General features: G+C 54.0%; 9 protein-coding genes across 9 annotated transcripts; 3 read left to right on the top strand and 6 right to left on the bottom strand.

Annotated features, from left to right (window-relative positions):
- Positions 1-458: 458 nt before the first annotated feature.
- PG986_009627 (uncharacterized protein) lies at positions 459-848 on the bottom strand (the record flags this gene model as incomplete). The annotated part of the gene is made up of 1 exon (XM_066845849.1): positions 459-848. One exon carries the CDS (start codon positions 846-848, stop codon positions 459-461), a length of 390 nt encoding a protein of 129 aa, XP_066698247.1.
- Positions 849-1,087: 239 nt separating this feature from the next.
- On the bottom strand, positions 1,088-1,384 carry PG986_009626 (uncharacterized protein; the record flags this gene model as incomplete). The annotated part of the gene is made up of 1 exon (XM_066845848.1): positions 1,088-1,384. The coding sequence occupies one exon, from the start codon at positions 1,382-1,384 to the stop codon at positions 1,088-1,090; it is 297 nt and encodes a 98-aa protein (XP_066698246.1).
- Positions 1,385-2,415: 1,031 nt separating this feature from the next.
- Positions 2,416-3,471, bottom strand: PG986_009625 (uncharacterized protein; the record flags this gene model as incomplete). Its single annotated transcript, XM_066845847.1, has 1 exon — positions 2,416-3,471. One exon carries the CDS (start codon positions 3,469-3,471, stop codon positions 2,416-2,418), a length of 1,056 nt encoding a protein of 351 aa, XP_066698245.1.
- A 3,620-nt stretch (positions 3,472-7,091) lies between these two features.
- Positions 7,092-7,837, top strand: PG986_009624 (uncharacterized protein; the record flags this gene model as incomplete). The annotated part of the gene is made up of 3 exons (XM_066845846.1): positions 7,092-7,199; positions 7,417-7,657; positions 7,830-7,837. The coding sequence occupies 3 exons, from the start codon at positions 7,092-7,094 to the stop codon at positions 7,835-7,837; spliced, it is 357 nt and encodes a 118-aa protein (XP_066698244.1).
- A 389-nt stretch (positions 7,838-8,226) lies between these two features.
- Positions 8,227-9,705, bottom strand: PG986_009623 (uncharacterized protein; the record flags this gene model as incomplete). The annotated part of the gene is made up of 6 exons (XM_066845845.1): positions 8,227-8,493; positions 8,565-9,106; positions 9,171-9,318; positions 9,382-9,426; positions 9,521-9,570; positions 9,624-9,705. 6 exons carry the CDS (start codon positions 9,703-9,705, stop codon positions 8,227-8,229), a joined length of 1,134 nt encoding a protein of 377 aa, XP_066698243.1.
- Positions 9,706-10,595: 890 nt separating this feature from the next.
- PG986_009622 (uncharacterized protein) lies at positions 10,596-11,810 on the bottom strand (the record flags this gene model as incomplete). The annotated part of the gene is made up of 1 exon (XM_066845844.1): positions 10,596-11,810. One exon carries the CDS (start codon positions 11,808-11,810, stop codon positions 10,596-10,598), a length of 1,215 nt encoding a protein of 404 aa, XP_066698242.1.
- A 1,816-nt stretch (positions 11,811-13,626) lies between these two features.
- PG986_009621 (uncharacterized protein) lies at positions 13,627-14,166 on the top strand (the record flags this gene model as incomplete). Its single annotated transcript, XM_066845843.1, has 1 exon — positions 13,627-14,166. The coding sequence occupies one exon, from the start codon at positions 13,627-13,629 to the stop codon at positions 14,164-14,166; it is 540 nt and encodes a 179-aa protein (XP_066698241.1).
- A 1,615-nt stretch (positions 14,167-15,781) lies between these two features.
- Positions 15,782-16,705, top strand: PG986_009620 (uncharacterized protein; the record flags this gene model as incomplete). Its single annotated transcript, XM_066845842.1, has 1 exon — positions 15,782-16,705. The coding sequence occupies one exon, from the start codon at positions 15,782-15,784 to the stop codon at positions 16,703-16,705; it is 924 nt and encodes a 307-aa protein (XP_066698240.1).
- A 937-nt stretch (positions 16,706-17,642) lies between these two features.
- Positions 17,643-18,344, bottom strand: PG986_009619 (uncharacterized protein; the record flags this gene model as incomplete). The annotated part of the gene is made up of 2 exons (XM_066845841.1): positions 17,643-18,118; positions 18,188-18,344. 2 exons carry the CDS (start codon positions 18,342-18,344, stop codon positions 17,643-17,645), a joined length of 633 nt encoding a protein of 210 aa, XP_066698239.1.
- Between the last annotated feature and the right edge of the window lie 2,320 nt (positions 18,345-20,664).

Raw genomic sequence — 20,664 nt, 5'->3', positions numbered from 1 at the left:
CTTCAGAACTTCTGGGTATCCATAAACCTATCTCATTCGCAAAAACGCTTTAAATATCAACTCGTACAAGATTCAGGTATAAATTCAGGTACAGCCGCCCAAAGGTATCGTACGCCAAGACCTTTCATATCAATGTAGCGTGTCAAGTTCCCCAAAGTTGACCATTAATGCATGTCCCCAATGGCCGTCCAACATCTAAATCAGGAAAGGGGCCGAAATCCGAGAGGTGCGACAGCGCTTCCTCGACTCGGGAATACCTTGTAAGGCAAAGCTCTCGACTTCCGAGTCCCCAGCAGACGATCCCCTATCGTCATCAATGAAAACAAATCCCGGGTGAGAAATCATGAGACAGTAAACCGCAGCGATGACCATACTATTTTTGAGGGTTCATTAGCCAGATTCCTACGGGAAATACAATTATGCAGCTGATGAAAGTAGGGGCCACGAGGAGCGAATACTTACCCCCCCTCCAAGGCGATGAAGTAGGACTCGTTGCGGATCGCTCCACTCCGGTATCCGTCGCGCAGCTCGAACAGACGGTAGGTACATCGAGTGAGGATCAGCAAAATGGCCAGGGCCATGAAGCTGAAGAAGAGCTGGGCCCGGCGCCCGAAACGTTCTGTCCGCCCCGCGCGGAAGTACCGGATCAGGTAGTCGGCGAACAAGCCGCAGAACACGACCATGACGATGACCTGTATGCTGAGTCCGGCCAGGGCCATGTCGACGCCGGCCCCCTGGAAGAGGAGACAGACCACATCGCAGGGGATGAAGACCCAGGAGAAGAGGCGCGGCGGAAGGCGTGACGCTAAGCGCGAGAAGTATCGGATCCTGCAGCCAGATTTGAGCATAAGCAAGCTCCTGGTCAAGTAATTAGGACGTTTTGGACAGGGGTTTCAACAAACGCGCCAGCGAGGGTGACATAGGTGGCCGCCGAATAGTAGACCGGACCACTGGTTATGCAGACTGGAGGGCAGAATCGTGGTGAATCAACAACATAATCAACGGCACGGTGCTTCCTGGCCAGGGAGGCAGAGCAAGATGGAGGCAGCGAGCGGGCTTACTGATTTCGATCATGAAGGCGGTGAAGTCAAAGGGGTTGGTTGTAGTACAAGGCGATTCGGGCGGCATAGCCTATTACAGCATTGCAAGCGCCGGCGAGCATGCAAATCATGAAGAGCCGTGTATTCCATCGGATCCCGAGGTAGAGATGGATGGCGCCCGATGTCAGATAGAGGATGAGGAAGATGATGTTGGCCGCCAGGCTAGGTCTGTAGCCATAGACGGTGATTTCGATTGGGCATATGTCAAGATTGCAGCCGTTCCCGGGGCCGAATGGCTTCACCCCCTGGCGGCAAAAGAGGCCCGGAGGCAAGGTGTTTGCCATAGTGGGAGAGAATAAAGTTGGGCGTTTGCGCTGCGCTGCGAAGCACCGATGATTAATACACGGATCATGTGTGTAGAAGTTGAAGTCATGGTTTTTGTTTCAGCGTTGGTTCAATGCCGCCAAGTCGGCCCAGCAAAAGCGATGGACCCCCCAACAAGCAGGCCAGTTACCAGATAAATGCATGTAGTTCTACGAATGGCATCTTAAGAGTGTACATTGATACATTTTTGAGCTTGATCCACTTAGCGCTAACTTGCTCGTCATGGGCCTAGGAATTCTCGAAGCTGGGGGAAGAGCGCGAGCTTGAAAGGGACCTTCTCTACTTACTTGGGTAGGCCCACGTGTGTTTGTTTTTACCAGATGCCAACTGTGCTATCTCGAGCTCGAATGGCGCCCTTGGAAATCCCCGCGGGCTTTGCATCCGACAACATGTTGAGTGACGCCTCTTCGCTTGTGGCGTCGACCCGTCCTTGAGGAGCTTCGCACGGCGCCACGGCTTCTCCGCCCAAGATTTCCTAAAAATGAACAGGGTGGCATCTGAGAGACGAGCTGTCCCATTCTACTTCAAACCCTCGGCATGGAGGTAGCTTGTATGTTTCAGAGACAAGACTCCCATATGCTACCATCGCATTGACCGCACATGGTGGTCAAGAAGAGCCGCTTGGTCACTTCATACCCGTATGTGCCACCGATACTACACTCATGTTGATTGAGCCAGGATCATGTTGACGTGAGGCCCTCGATGAAAGCGTAAACATGTACCGCAACACTCCGGCTCATACTGAGCCGCAAAGTGGCGACCATCTGCTTTGATACTGTTGCATTGCGAATGCAAGGAACCCCAGCAATCAAAGTTTCGAACGCATGACTGTTAGGAATGTTAGACCCAATAACGCAGCCGCATTCCAAAAAAAGAGAATATAGAGCTGAAAGGGTCAGAGAAGAAAAAAGCAACTTACATCCACTCCCCCGACGGCCTACACCAACATTCTTCTCCCTAGGCTGCGGGAACACCACAACAGCCCGTCCCGTCAACTCCCCCGGCGCAGCTTCTCGTACGCCTCCGGGATCTGGTCGAACCCGAACTTTTGCACGTCGATCCGCAGCTTCCCCTGCCTCGCGAGCTCGCACACCTCGCGCAGATCCTGCCGCGTGCTGCCCAAGCTGATGGCGAACTCGCAGCTCGTCGCCAGCCGGCCCCAGCCGACCTCGAGCGCGCCGCCCGGGTGCATGCCCACTTGCACGATGCGTCCCCGGGCGCGCGAGATCCGGGCCGCGAGCTGCAGCGTCGACGAGCTGCCGACGAAGTCGATGATGACGTCGACGCCGCGGCCTCGCGTGAGTTCCATGATTTCGTCACCGGCCTTTTGGCCATCCGCGCCGCCATCCGCGCCTCCTTCTCGGAACAGGATGGCTGAGTCCGCGCCCACCTCCCGCGCGACCTTCAGGCGCTCTTCGCTGGTGTCCACGGCGTAGACCTGCGCGGCCGAGAGCAGCTTGACGAACTGCACGCCGTACGTGCCCAGACCGCCGATGCCGATAATGGCCGCGCTCGTGCCGGGCTTGAGCCGCTGCACCGCCGTCTGCACCGCATGGTACGCCGTGACCGCCGCATCGGTAAGGGGCGCATAGTCGACCGGATCCACCTCGAACCCGACCGAGATGACTTCGGTCCGCGGCGCGACCAGGAACTCGGCCAACCCGCCGTCCCCGCCGCACCCGCGGCCCGTCGCGATGGCGCCGCGCTTGAACGCCTGGCAGTGGTTCTCCATGCCGTCGGTGCAGGGGCGGCAGTTGCCGCAGTGGGGCATGTGATGGACGACGACGGCCTCGCCGACGGCGAGGTCCGTCACGTTGGCGCCGAGCTCCGCGACGTAGCCCGCGTTCTCGTGGCCGAGGACATAGTTGGAGTCGACCGACTCGGCGTAGGGCGCGGACCCGGGCTGGCTGTCCAGCATGTCGAGGTCGGAGCGGCAGAGGCCCGCGGCACGCATGCGGATGAGGACGTCGTTGGGGCCGGGCTTGGGTTTGGGGATGTCGACGTACTGGCCGGGCTGGCCCCAGTGGACGAGCTTGAAGGCTTTCATCTTTTTTTTATATACTGATTCGATTCACTTTGTTCTTTCGACTGGATAGGGGCAGGGGCAGGGGCAGTTAAAATGTAGCAAAAAAAAAAAACATTTGACGGCCAACTGTGTTTGCTTGCTCTCAATTACTACAACCAACAAGTCTCCGAAGGGTTTGCTTTATACCGCTTATACCGCCGATATCCCGTTAGGCTCTGAACCAGGTACAAGGATCATGGCCCTTATGACCCAAGATGGTGGGAGCGTCTCACTCAGGCTGGCGTCACATCGGCATCGTGGGGCTCGGGAGGGGCCATCGGTTCGTGTGAGTTGATAGGACTACGGCATGGAAGCAGCACAGACGATATTGTCACCGCACCCGATTTGCCACCCCGTTAGCGCTGGCTTCTATGGATTCAGCTCCACGCGGGAGCGAAAAATTTCCTTCGTAAGCGGCTAGGTGAAGCGAATCACGAACGTGGCTTGCCTTCCCGTGCGCGGGATCTACACTTTCTTCTTTTTTCCCCGTCTTATTCTTCTTTTTTCCACTATCGAATTTCTTCCCGCCGCCGCCCTTGGAGACCTGCCTGGATAAGTCTGTGTGTAGCACGCCGCCGCTGATCTGCGCAGCTCCCATGTGACCTCGTGACACGGGCTGACAAAGATAGTCCAACTTGGAACCAAATTCACCCTAGCGGTGTCGATGATGCAGATCCCGTGTGCTAACATTACTCAGCCCTCGAGGATTTTACGGTATTGGAGGGTAAGCAAATCCATCCATCGTGGCGCGAAAGGACATAGAGATACGTGACAAAAGAAGAGAGACTTCTCATCCAATCCCAAATTACAGCAAGGACGAACTATTGCCAGCTTTCCAGGGAACTGCATCCTCCATACTCCGCCCCTGAACGATCAGACGGCCGACTTTGAACGTCTGGTAAGACTGGTGGCAGCCATCTCGGCGACCCTGCCCAGAGAGAATTTCGCTTAGGCACGGAGTCCTGTTCGACGGAAAGAATTGTTGCTGTAAACCAAATGACAGTTTCTCACGTGACCTGACGATTGGTACTTACGGTTTCGAGCTCAATTCCTTGTTCCTTCGTCATCCGTCTGTAGTTGTGCCTATACTTGCCATGGTGTAATTGAGAAAGGGCTGTCGCACCTCCCAGTTTTATCCCCGCTTCCCGATTGGCAATCGCACGGCCGCGTGCCCCGTTGGGTTACCTTGTGTACTCGTATAGAGTGTATAAGACTGTCTTCCCTCCAAGTCCACTCAATGTGCACCCAGGTTCGTTGGCCTGTTACTGCCCACAGTCTTGCTTTCCATCTAGTGTGGTTGTGGTAGCTAAAACGAGACCCCTGTTCGAACTTTATTATACCAGGTGCCGTTTGAGTGGCCTGTTGACACTTGACTTGGCGGCCAAGTGAAGACAATTAGTGAAGCCGCCTCCATAGCATGTCGCTCAACGTTGCTGGCGATAAGACGTGTATACTTAAGTAAACTGGGTACCCCTCGGTGATATGAAAGCGGCGATAGTGAAGATGAAGATGGGCAATCAGACCTATCCCTGATGAGTAAACCACTCCCGATTCAGCAAGCACCTATGCTGTGCCAGTGGCGCCCTGGTTGGGCTTTTTGTCACCATCGGTTTTGGCATGAGCTGCCTGCACTTTGACTCAGCGTCTCGATGTCTTTGGAAGCTGGTCAACACCAAACCACAAATCCCTTATTGACAATCTGTGAGCAGCGCACTGGTGTCTACCTGCCTAAGGCAACTTGGGTTCTTCTCTACTTGACTACCTAACTTAGGATGGCAGGAGCCAATTCCCGCTTCTTCTGAATGGGATGGACGATTTCTCTGTCTACTGCACCGCAAGTGAGGAAGGGGCGCCAAGCTTCTAGTCAACCACTCTTCCTAAACTTCCACGAAGAAAACGCATGGCCACACTGACGGACCTTGGAAAGTTGCGTACCTACCTACGGACGTACAATGGACATCACTTTCCACATGCTTCTCTGTGAGTACGATCACTAAACGCGAGCATGGGAAGAGTGCTTGGTAGCTACAAGCCTGAGGAGCAAGCAGCGGCGAAAAGCCGATATATGTAATCCGTCCTTTCTCGTGCAACAACCTATGCACCACACTTTCCACCTATCTGAGCACTTCACCGTCGATGCGGGAAAATTGCATCTACTCATGATGACCAAATAGACATGGCAGCTTCCATGCCATGGCCATACTTGCAAGGTCTCAGTCTCCGGAGGTCTTGGTATAAATACCACACATGTTTCTCTGGAAAGCAATCTTCCATCATCCTCAAATCCCCATCCTCTTCTACTCGGTTTCGTTCGTCCATGCTTGTCTTGGCGATCGATCTGCACTACTTTTGTTCTCTGGCATGAGCCCTTCTCCCATCTTGAGCCTCGACCTCTCGACATCATCTCCATTGTCCAATATCGGTGCTCAAGATCTCACCAGCTGAAGCACCGCGCATCCGTTCCCCCCTTGCACTTTTCCTCCCTCACTCGAGTTCGGCACCTTGACCTCAGTTCTTGCCGAGTCCATCCATGCTTGCCCACGGCCAGCCTTGTCTCGGACATCCGACATCACTCATCATCGGTCAATCCTGACGACTCTAGGCACCTTTCCTGTTCCTTTGTCTGCTGGATTCACCCAAGGACACCAAACAACAGGTAGGTGGAAGATAACGCAAGTGCAATGATGCCGGGTATTATGTGAGCGGGGGGGTTGAATTGGAAGGGCCCGGCAGATGAGTATTGTTATGGTTTTCGATCCCTATTGACACCTTGGATGGCAGTCTTTTGGCTGACCCCCTAAAGGGAAAAGGAAAAAAAAGGGAAAGAAATAGCAAGTGGTCGACGAGTCCTCCAAACCGCACCGAAGCTTTTTCCGACTTCCGACCCACTCGAGTTCAAACTTTGATACAGCAAAACTTCGGAGCATCTCTGGTTGAGCGGCTGCCAAGGTTGGGATTTGGATTCGTTGGAGTTCAACACGGGACATGGCTCACAGACGACCTGCTCATGTGCTGTTCAGGGCATTCGATCACCTCATGTAATTACATAATCTAATACACAGTTTGATCCTTCCTGGGAATTGCACTTTCTATTTGTACCACATTTTGCATCAATGACAGCGTGAAAGGACTCCAACTTGCAAAGCCAATCGTCTTATGGCTGGCCTGGCCTAGGATCATCCCTCAAGGTATATATGTATATACTTATATATACCTACATATGACCTTGCAGGCCGGCCAACAAGGCACCAATTGACGCAAGACTACGTGGGTATGTAAGCTCGACTCGAGATCGACAAGTAAACCAGCCACCCATGTTGGCTACCTACATGCTTAGCAGTATCGACACGAGCCGCAGTGTCCTGTGAGATTCTCAAACCTGCGCAGATGGTAGGCATTGCACGCAGGCCACACACTGGCTGAAGATCAGGTGGCCACCGCTCTGAATAGAGCATGTTTTTCACGTGAAACTGAGAGCGCATCTAAACCACCGTGATGGTAGGCTTCCCGTATTCTTTATCAACAGAGCTTCTTCTTCTCTATTTCAACCCCTAACCTCATACTCATTCTCATTCTCTTCCAGTCACAGTCGTGCCTTCATCATGGATCCCGCATCGACAACGACAGCAGCCGCCGCAGCTGCGTTCACCGCCATGTATTCCATGGAGGGCATGCCCAGCCCCGGGAGCATGGGTGGTTGCAAGGTCAACGTGAGTTAGCAACGAACGCCGAAAAACAGAAACAGAAAATGGCGGAAAGGTACAAAATCAGTGATATAATCAGATGGTCTGGAACTGGAACACCATCGACGCCTGCATCCTGACCCCGCTCTGGCGCACCCGCTCCGCCCGCCCTCTTCGCCTGCATCTGCATCAACGCCTTGTGCCTGACCGCGGCACTACAAGCCCTCTGCGCCGTCCTCAATAGGCACGACGCGGCCATGCTCCGACGCGCGCACGACCGCCAGGAGAAGAGCCGGAACCGCAACAACAGCAGCAGCAGCGACCAGACCACCGAAAAGAACCTCGAGGAGGGGAGCTACTGTACCAACAAACAAAAGCGGCTGCTGCTGCCGCCGCGTCGTCTACTACAGACCCAGAACCTGGGAGAAGCTCGTTCGATCACTATGGTATACCCTGGTATTCGCAAACACGACCATTCTGGCCCTGTCAGTATATGTATCCAATCCTTCTATTTCTATTCTGCAAGGAAGAGTACAGGAAAGTCACCATGGGACTGATAAGCCAGCTAACAGAAAATATAATTTGGGCGTGTCTTTCAACGGCTACATCATCCTCTGTATCTTCATCGGCACTTTCGTGGGCTCATACTTCCTCCAGATGCATAGAATGGGAGGGCATGAAAGGGAGTTCTCCCCGTCCATTACTCCGGGGTCATTTTCAGGGGTTGCTGGCACGCAAGGAAAGCAATGCCTCAAGACCAGAAGAGACGGCGGCAATACAAGCAGTTCATTGCAACTCGGACAGATGGTGGTTTCAGATCAAGTTAAATGTGAAATGAAAACATTACTGCTTCCCGCTCTTCATCTATACAGACGAGCACTGAAGCTGGGCATTCTGAAAGTTAAATCGCTCTAGTCTACATGTAGGTAGGCAAATAGCCCCGCAGGCAAAAAGTGAAAGACTCCCGATCGATTATGAACAGCAACCCAGGTTGGCACACTTGTCTTTGCCACAGGTGAGTTGACACGACTGTGGGACCGCCCGACGCCGGGCTTCAGCTCCCCGAGTCAGCAGCGGTGCCCGTCTGCCTGGCAAGGTCGATCGAATTTGCATTGTAGACGGAACCGGGCGCCGGCAGCTCGGGCTGGAGGGTGACGGAGTGGATGCCGTAGGCGTGCAGACACTCACTAACCGTCTTGGCGAGGCCCATAAAGCTGTCCACCGAAGTATCTTCCGGAACCGAGACGTGCGCCGTAGCAATGGCCTTCTCTTGAGTCAGAGACCACAGGTGTAGCTCGTGCAAGGATTCGATGCCGGGGACCTGAGTTGGCGTGGAGTCAGCAAAATTTGAAGGGTGTGTAGAAGGGAGGTATTGAAGTGAGCATAACATACCTTCTCTATGTCATGTCGTACTTCCTCGACGTTGATGTTGTTGGGCACGTGTCCCAGCAACACTTTTCCAGTGTTCTTCACTAGAGGTATGGCCGACACAAAGATCATCAGGGCGATAGCCATGCTGATAGCCGGATCGGCGTAGAAGCGCTGGTCACCCTTGACGAACCAGATGATAATCGCGGCGACCATGACACCAATGTTGTTGATAGCGTCGCCCAAAACGTGAAGCAAAACGCCCATCATGCCGAAATCAAAGCCAGGCTTGCTATCTGTCTGCTTCGTGGTGTGCAAGTGTTCGCCATGTACGTTGGTACCATTATGGTCAGAGTGAGAGTGAGCATCGCCGTGTTCGTGTTCGTTTGCATGGTCATGCGGCTCATCGCCGTGGTCATGGTCATGATCATGCGAGCCGTGGTCGTGTCCATGGCCGTGCCCATGGTCGTGACCGGCGTGGTCGTGACCCACGAAAACTGCACTAATGAGATTCAGGCCAAGTCCGACACCGCCAATGATGAGCACAAGCTTAGGGTTCTCGACGGCTAGTAGTATCGTTAGTTACGAGTCATATACGTCAAGGGAGAGCTCATTCCAAGGGAAACTTACGTTGTATAGTAATGAACCGCTCTATAGATTGGAGGAAGATGCTGACACCAAGAGCCAGCAGGAAGACACCATTGAAGAAGGCACCCAGGAGGCTGGCTCTCTGCCAGCCAAAGGAAAGACTCGGAGAGAACTCTTCCCGCTCGGATACCTGTGAACAGGGTCAAGTCAGTCACGTGTTGACTTGTTGTAGTGTGCATCTGGGGCTGCTTACCTTGAAGGCTGAGAAAGCGACGATGAAACCAATGACATCGCTCAACTGTGTTCGTAAGGTCAGCACGGTGCTTCTTAGAGGGGCCAACGTGGAAAAGACAGCCGTCTATGTCAGTAAGGAGCGTGACAGGACAACATACGTAATGGAAAGCGTCGGCAACGAGGGCCAATGAACCTGTATAAAAGCCCACTATGCTTCAGGTTAGCCATGTCGGGCACAAACGGATAGGGGCCGATACTAACCTGCTATCTCGGCCACGAAAAAGGTAAAGGATATGCAGATGATGATGGCCAGGCGCCGAGACTTGGTTAATGTAAAACCCATGGCGATGTGTGTGTGTGTGACACTATGGTCTGTGGATCTCGGAGCGAAATGTATTAATAAGCCTGAATTGGAATGATAATGGCCAAAAAGACTTCCGAGTGGATAAAGACGGTCGTGTTCCAAAATAAGAAATTCTGGTAGATCTTGTCGCAAAGGCTTGTTTGGCAGATGTTTGTTGTTTCCAAAGGGGAGGGAACCTGCAGCTACTTATTCTGCAGAAACTGGTCCCGTTCGGCGCCGCGTGGCAGGGCGGAGGGTTTTCAGGAATAAAACTCGGGGGCAAACGCGGGGCGGCGCATCGGGCTGAGCAATGGCTCGTCAACCAATTCCTTTTCCGGTCAGTGGTGCAAAGATTTAGTGACACGGTCGTTGTTACGGACGTGAAACCTTGCGTTGTATGACCGAACGCGGGAGTGGTGGGTTTTGGCCAGAAAAATGTCGCCGTCAGGAGGGCGGAGGTTTTCTCAAAACGCTCCGTCTTGGTGAGCGTGAGATTGCGGAAGTCCGATCGCCCCCCACCGAGTACCCGTGTCCCAAGGTCCGCGACTCCACACAACTCAGCCCATGTCCTGTGTTTGTAGATATATCATTTGAGCCCATCAAATCTAGAAAGTCTTCCAGACTCTCCCTAGTCTTTGTTCCCTCGATCCCCGTATGCGCCTCCTTTATATATATATATATATATATATATACATGCCAACAAGCCTTCTCGTGTTCTCGTATGAAGGACTTGATTATCCACAGTATGAGCTGGACCTATGATACACCCAAAACACGTGGCTTCGTTCAAGCCCCCCAAAACCAATGCTCTATGTGTACTAAAGCAGCATCAACTGCATATCTATGGGCTAACCAGCAAGCCGACACAGCTATCGACTGCCAGAATAGCCTCAGCATCGTGGATAGGGCGATGCCAACGCCTCGTCCTCAAGCACAGCCTGTAGCTCTTCGATCGAAGCCCGTACCATCCGAACCGCCTGGAAGCATAAGAAAAAGCGTCGTGGGTCATCAGTCTCCGCTTTGGGGCATATAGCATGCGAATGTTGGGAAGGCTTGGAACATCCAGATGCGTCTTTGCTTTGGCACGGGCGGCCCTGCGCACACTGCTCATGGCCCTCGTTGTGTAGCTTCTGCTGTCTCTGGGCAAACTCGTCGCATATCGCGCTAAGGCTGGTGGCATCAACTCGAATGCCCGATTTCAGCAGCGCGAGATACTCGGTGCTCCCCACGCGAAGTTCGACCAACGAGTCTGGAGACGCGGATGGGCCGTGGCCGAGGGTGAGGGTTTGCTGCTCGTTCTCCTTATCAGCCAGCCTCGTCTTCTGTTGCACGAAGAATTGCGCATATGAGCTCGCGATGTTGGACAAGAGGGCGCCCAAAAGGTACACATTCCCTGTGACCCCCCTGTGACCCTTGCCCGTATCGAAGCAGACGTCGCATGTCAGCAGCTTTTTGGCTACTTGTGCTGCCTCCCGCAGCGATCGTAATGGTTCCAGACCCTCATGTGATTCGCCTAAGATAGAAAAGTGTTTGTGGGCAAGTATTGCACATTCACAAGGTCCTTTCCTCCCCGGTGAAGATTGCGAATGCGCATCTTGGGGGTCTCCGGTTTCGTTAGCTGGCGTGGGAAAGTTATCCCAGGCAATGCTTGGGGACATTTGCGATGCTGAGTTGGTCCAGTCAAGCCACGGTACATTGTCGAGGAACGCCATGTCAAACTCAGGCATGGTTGATGATGCCGGTTGCACCAGGCCATCGGCTGGTAGGGGGGTTGCCCTCACAGGGGTTGGATTCTGTGGCACGCTTTGCTCGGGAGGGCTGCTCGCGAGCGGACTGTTGCTCTCTGTTGTCAACGAGGCAGCATCATGGGCTTGCCTTTGCCGGCGAGGCCGTCCAATGCGCCCAACATCAGAGTAGTGGCAGGGGGATGACGAGGCGGCCGCAGCGTTGACAGACAGGTGTGCCACCAGCGCATTTGATCTTACGTTTTCCTGTAGAGTTTCGGTAAGTAAGTCACTAGCGCGTGCAACGGCCTGGGGGACCTGGGGTCTTGGGGGCCTGGGGGACCTGAGGGCCTGGGGGTCGGCGAAACTAACTGCAAGCATCGCAGGCGGCTCGGCGCTTCAAAGGCTGATTGAAGCCGTTCTGTGCGACAGATGCCTTATTCACCATCATGGTTTCGGACGAGCCCGCGCAGTCTCCCTGGGCGCGCATGGGGAAGCGACTGCTTGGCTTGGCTTGGGAGCGCGGAGGGTTTTGGAAGAATGAGCGGAGACAATTGAGTGAGAAAGTCTCCGCGCCCACGGTACTTGAACAGCTCCCCAAGTTAGTGGTTTCAATACCGCCACGATCCACATTTTAATTGGCCCAGTGTGCCCCCTTGGCCTAATGTTTAGTGGGCTTGATTCGTTTCAACGCGGTCCAGAACGCCGAGTTCCTGTTCATGGTGACGTTGTGCCGGTAGCATCATGAAAGGCTGACGGCAAGGTGTTCAAGATCCAAGTCGACACTCAATCTCGCAACTGGATGCACACCTACGTGCACGAGGTCACGAGCAACCATTGTGGGGTAACTGCAATCCGTTGGGTCAAGGGATTACATGGTGTAGATGATGAAGGACGACAATTGATCTCAACACTTTTCCGACGCCCACGACTCCGTTAGGGAGGACAGTTCGGGGGTGGAAATGTTGTTCATCTTGTTGGTTGTGTGCAAGTTGCTATTTTGACAAGGAGTACGGAGTTTTGTCGTACGTTGGCCCAGCTCAAGTGCTTGGAAGCTCCGAAGTCCGTCATCGCAATACGGCAGTCTGTCATCTCTAGTGCGGCGCAAGCAGTCGAGGGTCATGTCAAGTCATCCTTGGCTCTTTTCGCATCCAATCCAATATCGTCCGGCTAAGGGATTCGGTATAGCCCTGTGTCACGAACGAACCGGTCAATCCAACGTGGTATTGCGCAGTTATGCACAAATGAAGTTAGCTGCTGGGCTGCACAGAACTGTCATCGTAGGCGCATGTCACCTCGTTAGCTGCAGTCCACCTGCAGCGGGGGTGCTCTTCAGCTTTTGCCGATCCAGTGGGCGGGCCGAGTCCGTTCGTCCTGCAACGAATCGACACATTTCTTGGGAGCACATGCGGCCACCATCGCCACCACCACCATCACCACTGGCGCACGTCAATCACGCTCGTAGGATTACTGTCCAGTAGTGACGGTAAGTGCTTGGAGCCGTGCATGATGATCTGCCTGCGGGGTCGGTCGTGCCTGAGGGGCGGCCGGATTGAGCCAGAGTGCTGGTCTCTTGCTGCAACCCTGACCGCCAATGCGTGTGTGTGATTGGGCAGCAGGCGAGCCCCCTGGCCAATGGCCGAGCCTCCCAACTTGCGTAGCCGCCGAGCCAGCTTGTTGGTTTCTGGGTCACTTACACCTCATTGGGAGCCCCAACCAACGCGCCAAGGTTCTCGTCACGGATCTGACTTTTCGACTACATGGCTTCAGGGGCGGGGGGCCGTCCCTGTGTGACGATGGACGGCATGGGCACACCCATAATATGATCAGGTGCTCGACTCGACAGAATTAAGGGGGCCCCCAGGGGCTAGAGACCTGTAGGTTATTTCCCCCGCTTCATTAATGCATTGGATATAGGAACATTCCGGGCCTAGTCGATGTGATGGGGGCAATGTGTTGGGCACGATGCAGTTGGACGCCGCCCATCTCGACTGGCGTAGATCATTCTGGATCTGGATCATCATATCTAATGCTGAACAGTATGGGGTCAGACCCGAAGCACTCGCAGGCCTATATAATCTCAATGCCCGCATCGCAGATCACTTGTTTCTTCTCCTGATCAGTAGACCCCACGAATACTGCCACTCTTGTTCCCCCAAGATTCTCGGCTACACAAGAAACAAGATTCACCTTCACGATGCAGATAATATCCGCAATCAGCTTGCTGCTGTTGCAGCTCTCCTCACTTTCAGTCGCCAGCCCGATTCTAGCCACCCGAGAATCAGCTCCCATATGCGACATGTCTTTCTCATATCCCAAACTGGGCTCCTGTGACACCGGCTGCTGCGGCTGGGAATTCAACAACCTCACCGAGTCCTCGGGCTGGCTCTGCCAAGGTACGGGGACGTACACGGCCCAGCCGGTCTCCAACCCCGCCGGCTTCGTCGACAAGTGCAAGGCGCTGCAGGGCACGGTGAACTCCGAGTACTTCACCTGGTGGCTCACCTCCGAAGCACCCGAGACCTGGTACGAGGCCAAGTCCAACGACGGCTGCAGCCTCCAGTTCAACTTCGACAAGGCCATCGACGGGGACGGGGACGGGCCGCACCTGGGCAACGGCGACCTAGCGCAGTGGCTGACCGAGGGGATCTCCATGTCGCAGGGCGGCAAAATGGATGCCACGGGCTACTCGACGTGTTACAGCTACTCATTGCAGTGGAGGATGGTCCCCACATAGGGTTGAGCATCGAGCGAAGCCTGCCATGCAGATACCCCTTTGCTGATTGTTCAGCTTCATGTGTTACCTCATAGTTGACGAGCAATGTATTGTTATCTGACTCGGTCCTAAAGGTGTGCCGTCTAATTAAGCGTCGAGTGCTTGAACTATAACTTCCCCTAGACTGCACCTAATGCAAACATTAGACGACAAGCACCCAGTCAACCTATATTTAGTGACGAACTTTAAGTCCAAAGTTCATTTTTGGACTAACCTTTCCCGGCGTATGTGAACTATGCATGGGATATATGCAATATTACAAGTATCTTTATCCGATTTAGTAAGTCCTTTTTGTAATCCCATTCTTTGTTGAATCGTTAAAAAAACTTGGAACTAGGAAATGCCGAGGGAGCTGCCAAAAAATGAACTGAGAGAATGAATGTACTGTACATAGATAGGGCTTGGTTAATGTGCAACCTTTCTAGACTCGGCCGCGGCGTGTGCAGAAGGCTTTACGAATACCCAACATCAAGCCAAGCAAAGGCCCAACCCGGAGTCTCTTCTGATCTGGTCATGTTCCGCTACTGCAGACCGCTTGGTCGCCACAGATCATCCCCAAAAGCGATCTCCGTCTGGCCCTGGCCCGCGTTTATAGTTCTGTCGCAATTTGATGAACAAAAGGGGACTAATTAGTAGGCCAAGGCGGGGATCAGTCATTAGGTATATCGCACGTACAGAGACCGCCCCGTTCGGGACGTATGACAACAGCAGTGATGCACTTTATTGCCAGTAAGTAGTTATGCCTCGGCTGACTTCGATAAACGATAGGTGGACACATTATGTACTTTGTTCCCGAGGCAAACCAGGCTCTCTTTCAGCCCCCGGAGCCTTAGCCGGGGGCCACTGCAGGGGGGGGCAAATGATATAAGCTATTTTGGGATCGCGGGATGGCGCAGCTTAAGGCAGGCTGTCTTACTATCCTCCTCACGAATGCACTTTCGATGCAACAGTTCTCCACACAGCTGAGTTCTAGGGCCATGGGGCTTCTTTGAGATCTGATATACATACATTTGTCTCTCAACCCCAGCAGCATCTGGCTTTGATGCAGATATCCAAGACACCTAGGACTAGACTACGTTGGAAGGGTTACTCCAATGGAGTTAACGCCGATTAAGGCCCGAGCGAGATGCTTCGATGAGAAGACCAACGTCCAGATGGACCCCCAAAGGGCAATTAATTGCTCGCAGCATGGCACCATTTGTACCATACACACATGCGCAGTCCTATCGCCCTTAGCTTCCGGGGCGCTTACTCATGCAGTTGCTTTCCGCCCGGGACGGGGCGATCGCGAGTTAGCTAGCCCCTGAGGTTGACATCGAGCTGAACATCCCTGACATAGGTCAGCGTGCGCACGCACAAGTAAGCCTCCATCAATCATAAACGGCAAGGTTTTCAGGCCAGGCTGACTAGTACATCACCAATGTATAGCAAATACTATCACAGAGTGATTATAAGATGTCGTCCTCTTGGCCTCCTATCATGGGGATTCAGAAAGCTCAGCATCAACAGTTTCAACGCTTAGCGCATCAACACGATTAGCCAACTCCACTTCTTCAAGCTTCTGGCCATTAACACAATGTCTTTCTCCAACCTCGCCGCGTACGGCCTCCTCGCCGCCAGCGCCCTAGCCTCGCCCCTCGACCCATCCTCCCCCTCCGCCGCCGCCGCCGTCGAGGCGCGCGCCGGCGTCTCCCTGCCGGGCCTGCCCGCGGGCTGCATGACCTCCTACAAGGGCATCGCCTGGGGCTGGCTGCCGGACGACGAGCACGCCGACAAGTTGAACATGGCGTCGCTGGCGGCCAACTCGGGCAAGAAGGGCTGCTTCTTCGGCGACTACTCGCACGTCAAGTCCAGCTCGTACGACGGCAGCGACATCAGCGGCAAGGGCAAAGCCGCCGACGGCGCCGTCATCGTCCCCTCCATCATGCCCGACGGCGTCGGCTGGAAGCAGGTCGACGCCGCGCTCGCGGGGCGCATCGCCAACGTCGCCAAGGGCTTCGTGGGGCAGGGCCTGACCGTCTACCTGCGCTTCGCGCACGAGATGAACTGCTACGCCAAGCCCGGTTGTGCCTCACCGGCCTACCCGGGCGGCCTCGACTACGGCGCGTACAAGACGGCGTGGGTCAACGTGGCCAAGGAGTGCCACAAGATCAAGGGCTGCTACTTGATGTGGTCGCCCAACGCCAACGACCAGGACCAGCTGGGCAACTGGTGGCCGGGCGCCGAGTACGTCGACATCGTCGCGCTCGACTCGTACCCGCGGGACCAGGCCAAGATCGAGCAGGGCTTCGCCGGCTCCTTCGGCAAGGCCCACGACGGCTTCGCAAAGAAGTACAACAAGCCCTTCATGATCGGCGAGACGGGCTTCGCCGGCAGCCAGGCGCTCAAGACCGACTGGGTCCGCCGGCTCACCAACGTCGACGACCTCAGCAAGTATCCCAACTACAAGGGCGCCATGTGGTTCGAGTACGTTTCAACCCATCTACCTCTTTTCTGCTAATATGTACTCACCACCGCCCTCCCACTTTGAATTGAAGAAAAGAAATTGAAATGAAAAAGATATAAAAACTTGTGTGATGCGAATCAGGTATAACAAATACGAAAATGGCAAACAAAACAACTTTTATGTCATTAACGGCCACACCAAGAAGGAGATCGACGCTGTTGTGGCGAACTTCCAGTAAGATGGGGGTTATCCCCCTTTCTCCACCCCGTCCAGGCGATGACAGCCAGTGGGAAGAACAATTATATAGAAATATCTTCGAAATATGAGGAACGGAATATGTCCAATACGTCCACTCTTTCAGGAATTATCCCTTGATTATTAGTTGTATAAACCGAATAGGAAACATACGACATTCAGGGACATCAATCGTTACGAAGAACATCATAAAAACATAGTGTCTGGTTATGCATATAGACATATGAATAAAATATCGGGCTTTACGATTATGACTTCGGCGTTGATTTTATACAGGCCAACAGGAAAAGAGCATTTGCACATATCACTACCTTTCCTGAGGTGAACACAAGCACATTCACTCATCCGCAACTTATGAGTCGAACACTTGATGAAATAAGGACTGACTAACACAGAGAGGAAAAGGGGCAAAAATCATGGTTGGAAGAGTTCACTTGAATTTCATCAGAGAGCACCAAATAGTAAACAAGCAATTCGATTTTCAAACACCCATTATCTTCAACTATATGAAGCCGATACAGAACTATGTACAGGCTCGACTTCGTGCTTGTCGTCAGATCCCAAGACATGATTCGCTGAAAGATTCCAAAAACGCGGCCATGCAACATTAAAGTGTGTCCCAAAGCAGTCCTCCCCAGAGAAGATAGGAATAGCCGGCAGAGTTCAACAGCCAAGGCTCCACCGGCTTCCTAGATAGTATTGATTTTAAGATTGTGCATCACGGCATGGTTGCCGCTTACAGAATCTTTCCGAGGAGGCCGCCGGTGACGGGCGAGAGGAGACCACCAGCGAGGTGCTCGACATCACCGACAAGGCTGGTGACCTCGGGGACGACACCATCGGTAACCTCACCGACGAGGCCAGTAGCGAGTTGCACAACAGGGGTGACGAGGGTGTTGACGAGGCTCAGGACGAGCTTGAGCTCAGGCTTCAGGGTAGCGAGGACATCATCAGTGACATCGCCGACAACACCGGTCACGGTGTCCTTGACCTTCTCAACGATAGACTTGACATCCTTCAGGAGAACGGGGACGTTGTCGAGCTCCTCGCCAACGAGGGGAACGACGGTGTTGGTGACGGTGCCGAGGACGAGGCCGAGAACTCCGTGGAGCTCGGTCTCGACGTTGCTCAGGGTCCTCTGGACAGTGGCGACAGTCTTCTTCTGGACGACATCATCGACAACGGTGGACTTCAGATCGCCGACCAGCTTGGCTAGAGAGGGGGAATCGGGTTAGACGATGGATCATCAAGTAGCGATCGTACCGGAGAGTCTATACTTACTGACTGTGCTCAGCTCATCGCCGACGGTCACCTTCACATCAGCGACCGTGGAAAAGACGGTGGAGATGGCGTTCTGGGCCTGGCGCTGCTCAACGACGGGAGCGGCGAAGACGGAGCTCATAGAGAGCGCGGCAAGGGCGGTAGTGAAGAACTGCATTTTGACTGGTTGTTCGAAAATCTACAAAAAGACTATTAGGGTTTGGATTAGGATTAAAGAATGACTAAGTTGGGGGTGGTGCGAAGAGAGCGACTGTGAGTGAGGAGTGACCGGAGGCTTGTGGGATGGAGAAGGAAAAAAAGATCAGGATCAGAGTTCGCGAAGCCCAAGATATATACCCGTACGGCCACGATGCAGGCCCCTTAGCTCTGAGATTGCCGGGTATCCTCGTCTGACTCCATGCAGAGCTTGGGCGGGCATGTACATACAGTATCGATACATGTCGTCACCACTATGAGGGCTTCCATGTTGATAGACATTCATTCCATCTCAGCCCACCTGACCTGCGTGATACCCATGCGCTGCGCCAGGTACCATTGATACCGTACTATAGGGGATGCCAGACTGACCCTTGACAGCCTCACAAGAGTCAGTCACAGACCGAACACCATACAACTTGGGTACCGAGCCTGTGGGAGGAGTGGACCACCGGGGGTCGGGTCCGGGGGGCCCTGGTCGTTCGCGGTAAACGTGGACGCTGAATCTGGAAGTTTAATGACCTTGCCTGCTTGCGGGGGTGAGAGGCCCCCGCCAACAAGCACTTGAGAAGACGATCACAATCTAAAATATTCTGACAGGGCATACCCAAAAGATTGCCAGGATGGGGTTTCCAGATAACCAGACAGCGCACGCCCCAGACCCAGACGCCAGAAGCAGAGAAGTTTCTTCTTGCTGCGCTGAGGAACGCTGCGCGGACGTGCACACTGCATCTGTCCAACTCCGACAGCGGTTTTCGCTGATATGCGGGTGGGTAAGCTCACGACCTATGGTTCGTCTGTCCGCCATTCGGGCCAGCGTCGCATTCCACTCTACCGTCCAGAGCTTCTTCACGTTTGGTCTGTGCTGATCGACCGGGACGCAACGCTGGCTGGTTCGGTGACATTTTGCCCATTTTGCCCACTATCAACCAACGTTCCGGGGTCTCTGTCTGTCTGAACAGCAGAGGGTAAGTGGGCGGTAATCATTTGGCAAGCGGTATGACGTCAAAGTTGGGAGGACCGAAGCGGCAGGTCCGCGTGCGGCGGGCTCTGGACAACATGCGATGTGAGAGCACCCAGCACCAGCTAGGCCGGCTTCTGACCAGGACGGCCGATCCTCAGGGTTCCCAAATTGCATGCTGCAGGTCCCGATTGCGTCTGTCGAATAGAGATGCGGTATACGTCAGATCAACAGCAGAGCGAAAGTGCAGAATGAGACAAGCGCATGTTGTCGAGGCAGTGGTGCCTGGTGCCTAGTGCTAGGGTTGCTGGCGTGGGGAGGGCATTCGACCTTGCGCTAAAGCCGTCAAAAAAGAGAAAAGCGCGCAACCTTAGCAGCAATTTCTTAACGGCGATTGCCAGCGAACCAGGCACCAGGGCCAGAGCAGGTACTACTACAGAGGGCCCCTCTGCAGTAGCCAGGGGGGCTTCGGGGGCACATGGGCACATTTTGGGGCGTCCAAGGGTCCTGACGAATTGCCGGTGGGGATACACAAAGTTGAGGTGTCCACCGACTGTGTTTTGGACAGGAGACTCGCATCCTCCGACCTGGTAAAAAGTTGGTTATCCTGGCCATCGAACAAGGCCATCATTTCAGGTGAGGGCAAATTGACGATTGAGAGAAATGCTACGCCGTATCCAACACCAAATCCTGCAATATGCACAACCTGCAAGGAGCGTCCGGTAAGAGTTGTGCCAAGCCGCTTCAAGTTTCTTGGCAAATATCGCTTGGCGATCGACCAAGCTTCGTGAAAATGCACAAGAAACACATGCGATTGCGATAACTACATACCTTATCGCTTGCATCCATGTCTCCGAAAGCCTTCCGCCAACTTGGAACGCCTTTGCCGGGATGCAAAGTCCAGACAGAATCGGCAGCCGATCACTTGGCCAACGGCTCGCTACCAAGCGCTAAACCCGCGCTGGGCTGAAGCCATTGGGAACCGCTTCCACGTAGTGCGCGATGGTTGCACATCAATAGCGGAACGGGCGGAGATGGTTCGCTGAAGCTGCCGGCTATCCCTCTAGTCAACCAAGCTCCTGCCCACGACACGCCTTGCGCCTATTCCCAGACAGGAATGACTAGAATCTGAGCAAGCGTGGCCCGCATGGGCAGGAAACCTCTGCCCCTGTTGATCCCTTGTTCGCGCTGTCAGCATGCGGCAGGGGCGTATTGGCTTGGCATTCTCCAAATCGCCGTCGATATCCCAAGTACCTACAGTATGAGGCCGATATCGACATGCAGGCCTGTCTCGCAGGTCGACGGAATATTCCTTGACCGC

The sequence above is a fragment of the Apiospora aurea genome (genome assembly GCF_038362705.1).
Source record: "Apiospora aurea strain CBS 24483 chromosome Unknown utg000006l_segment0_segment0, whole genome shotgun sequence".
Taxonomy (NCBI): Eukaryota; Fungi; Ascomycota; class Sordariomycetes; order Amphisphaeriales; family Apiosporaceae; genus Apiospora; species Apiospora aurea.
The sequence above is the reverse complement of the archived record's forward strand: the minus strand, read 5'-3'. Positions and strand labels throughout refer to the sequence as shown.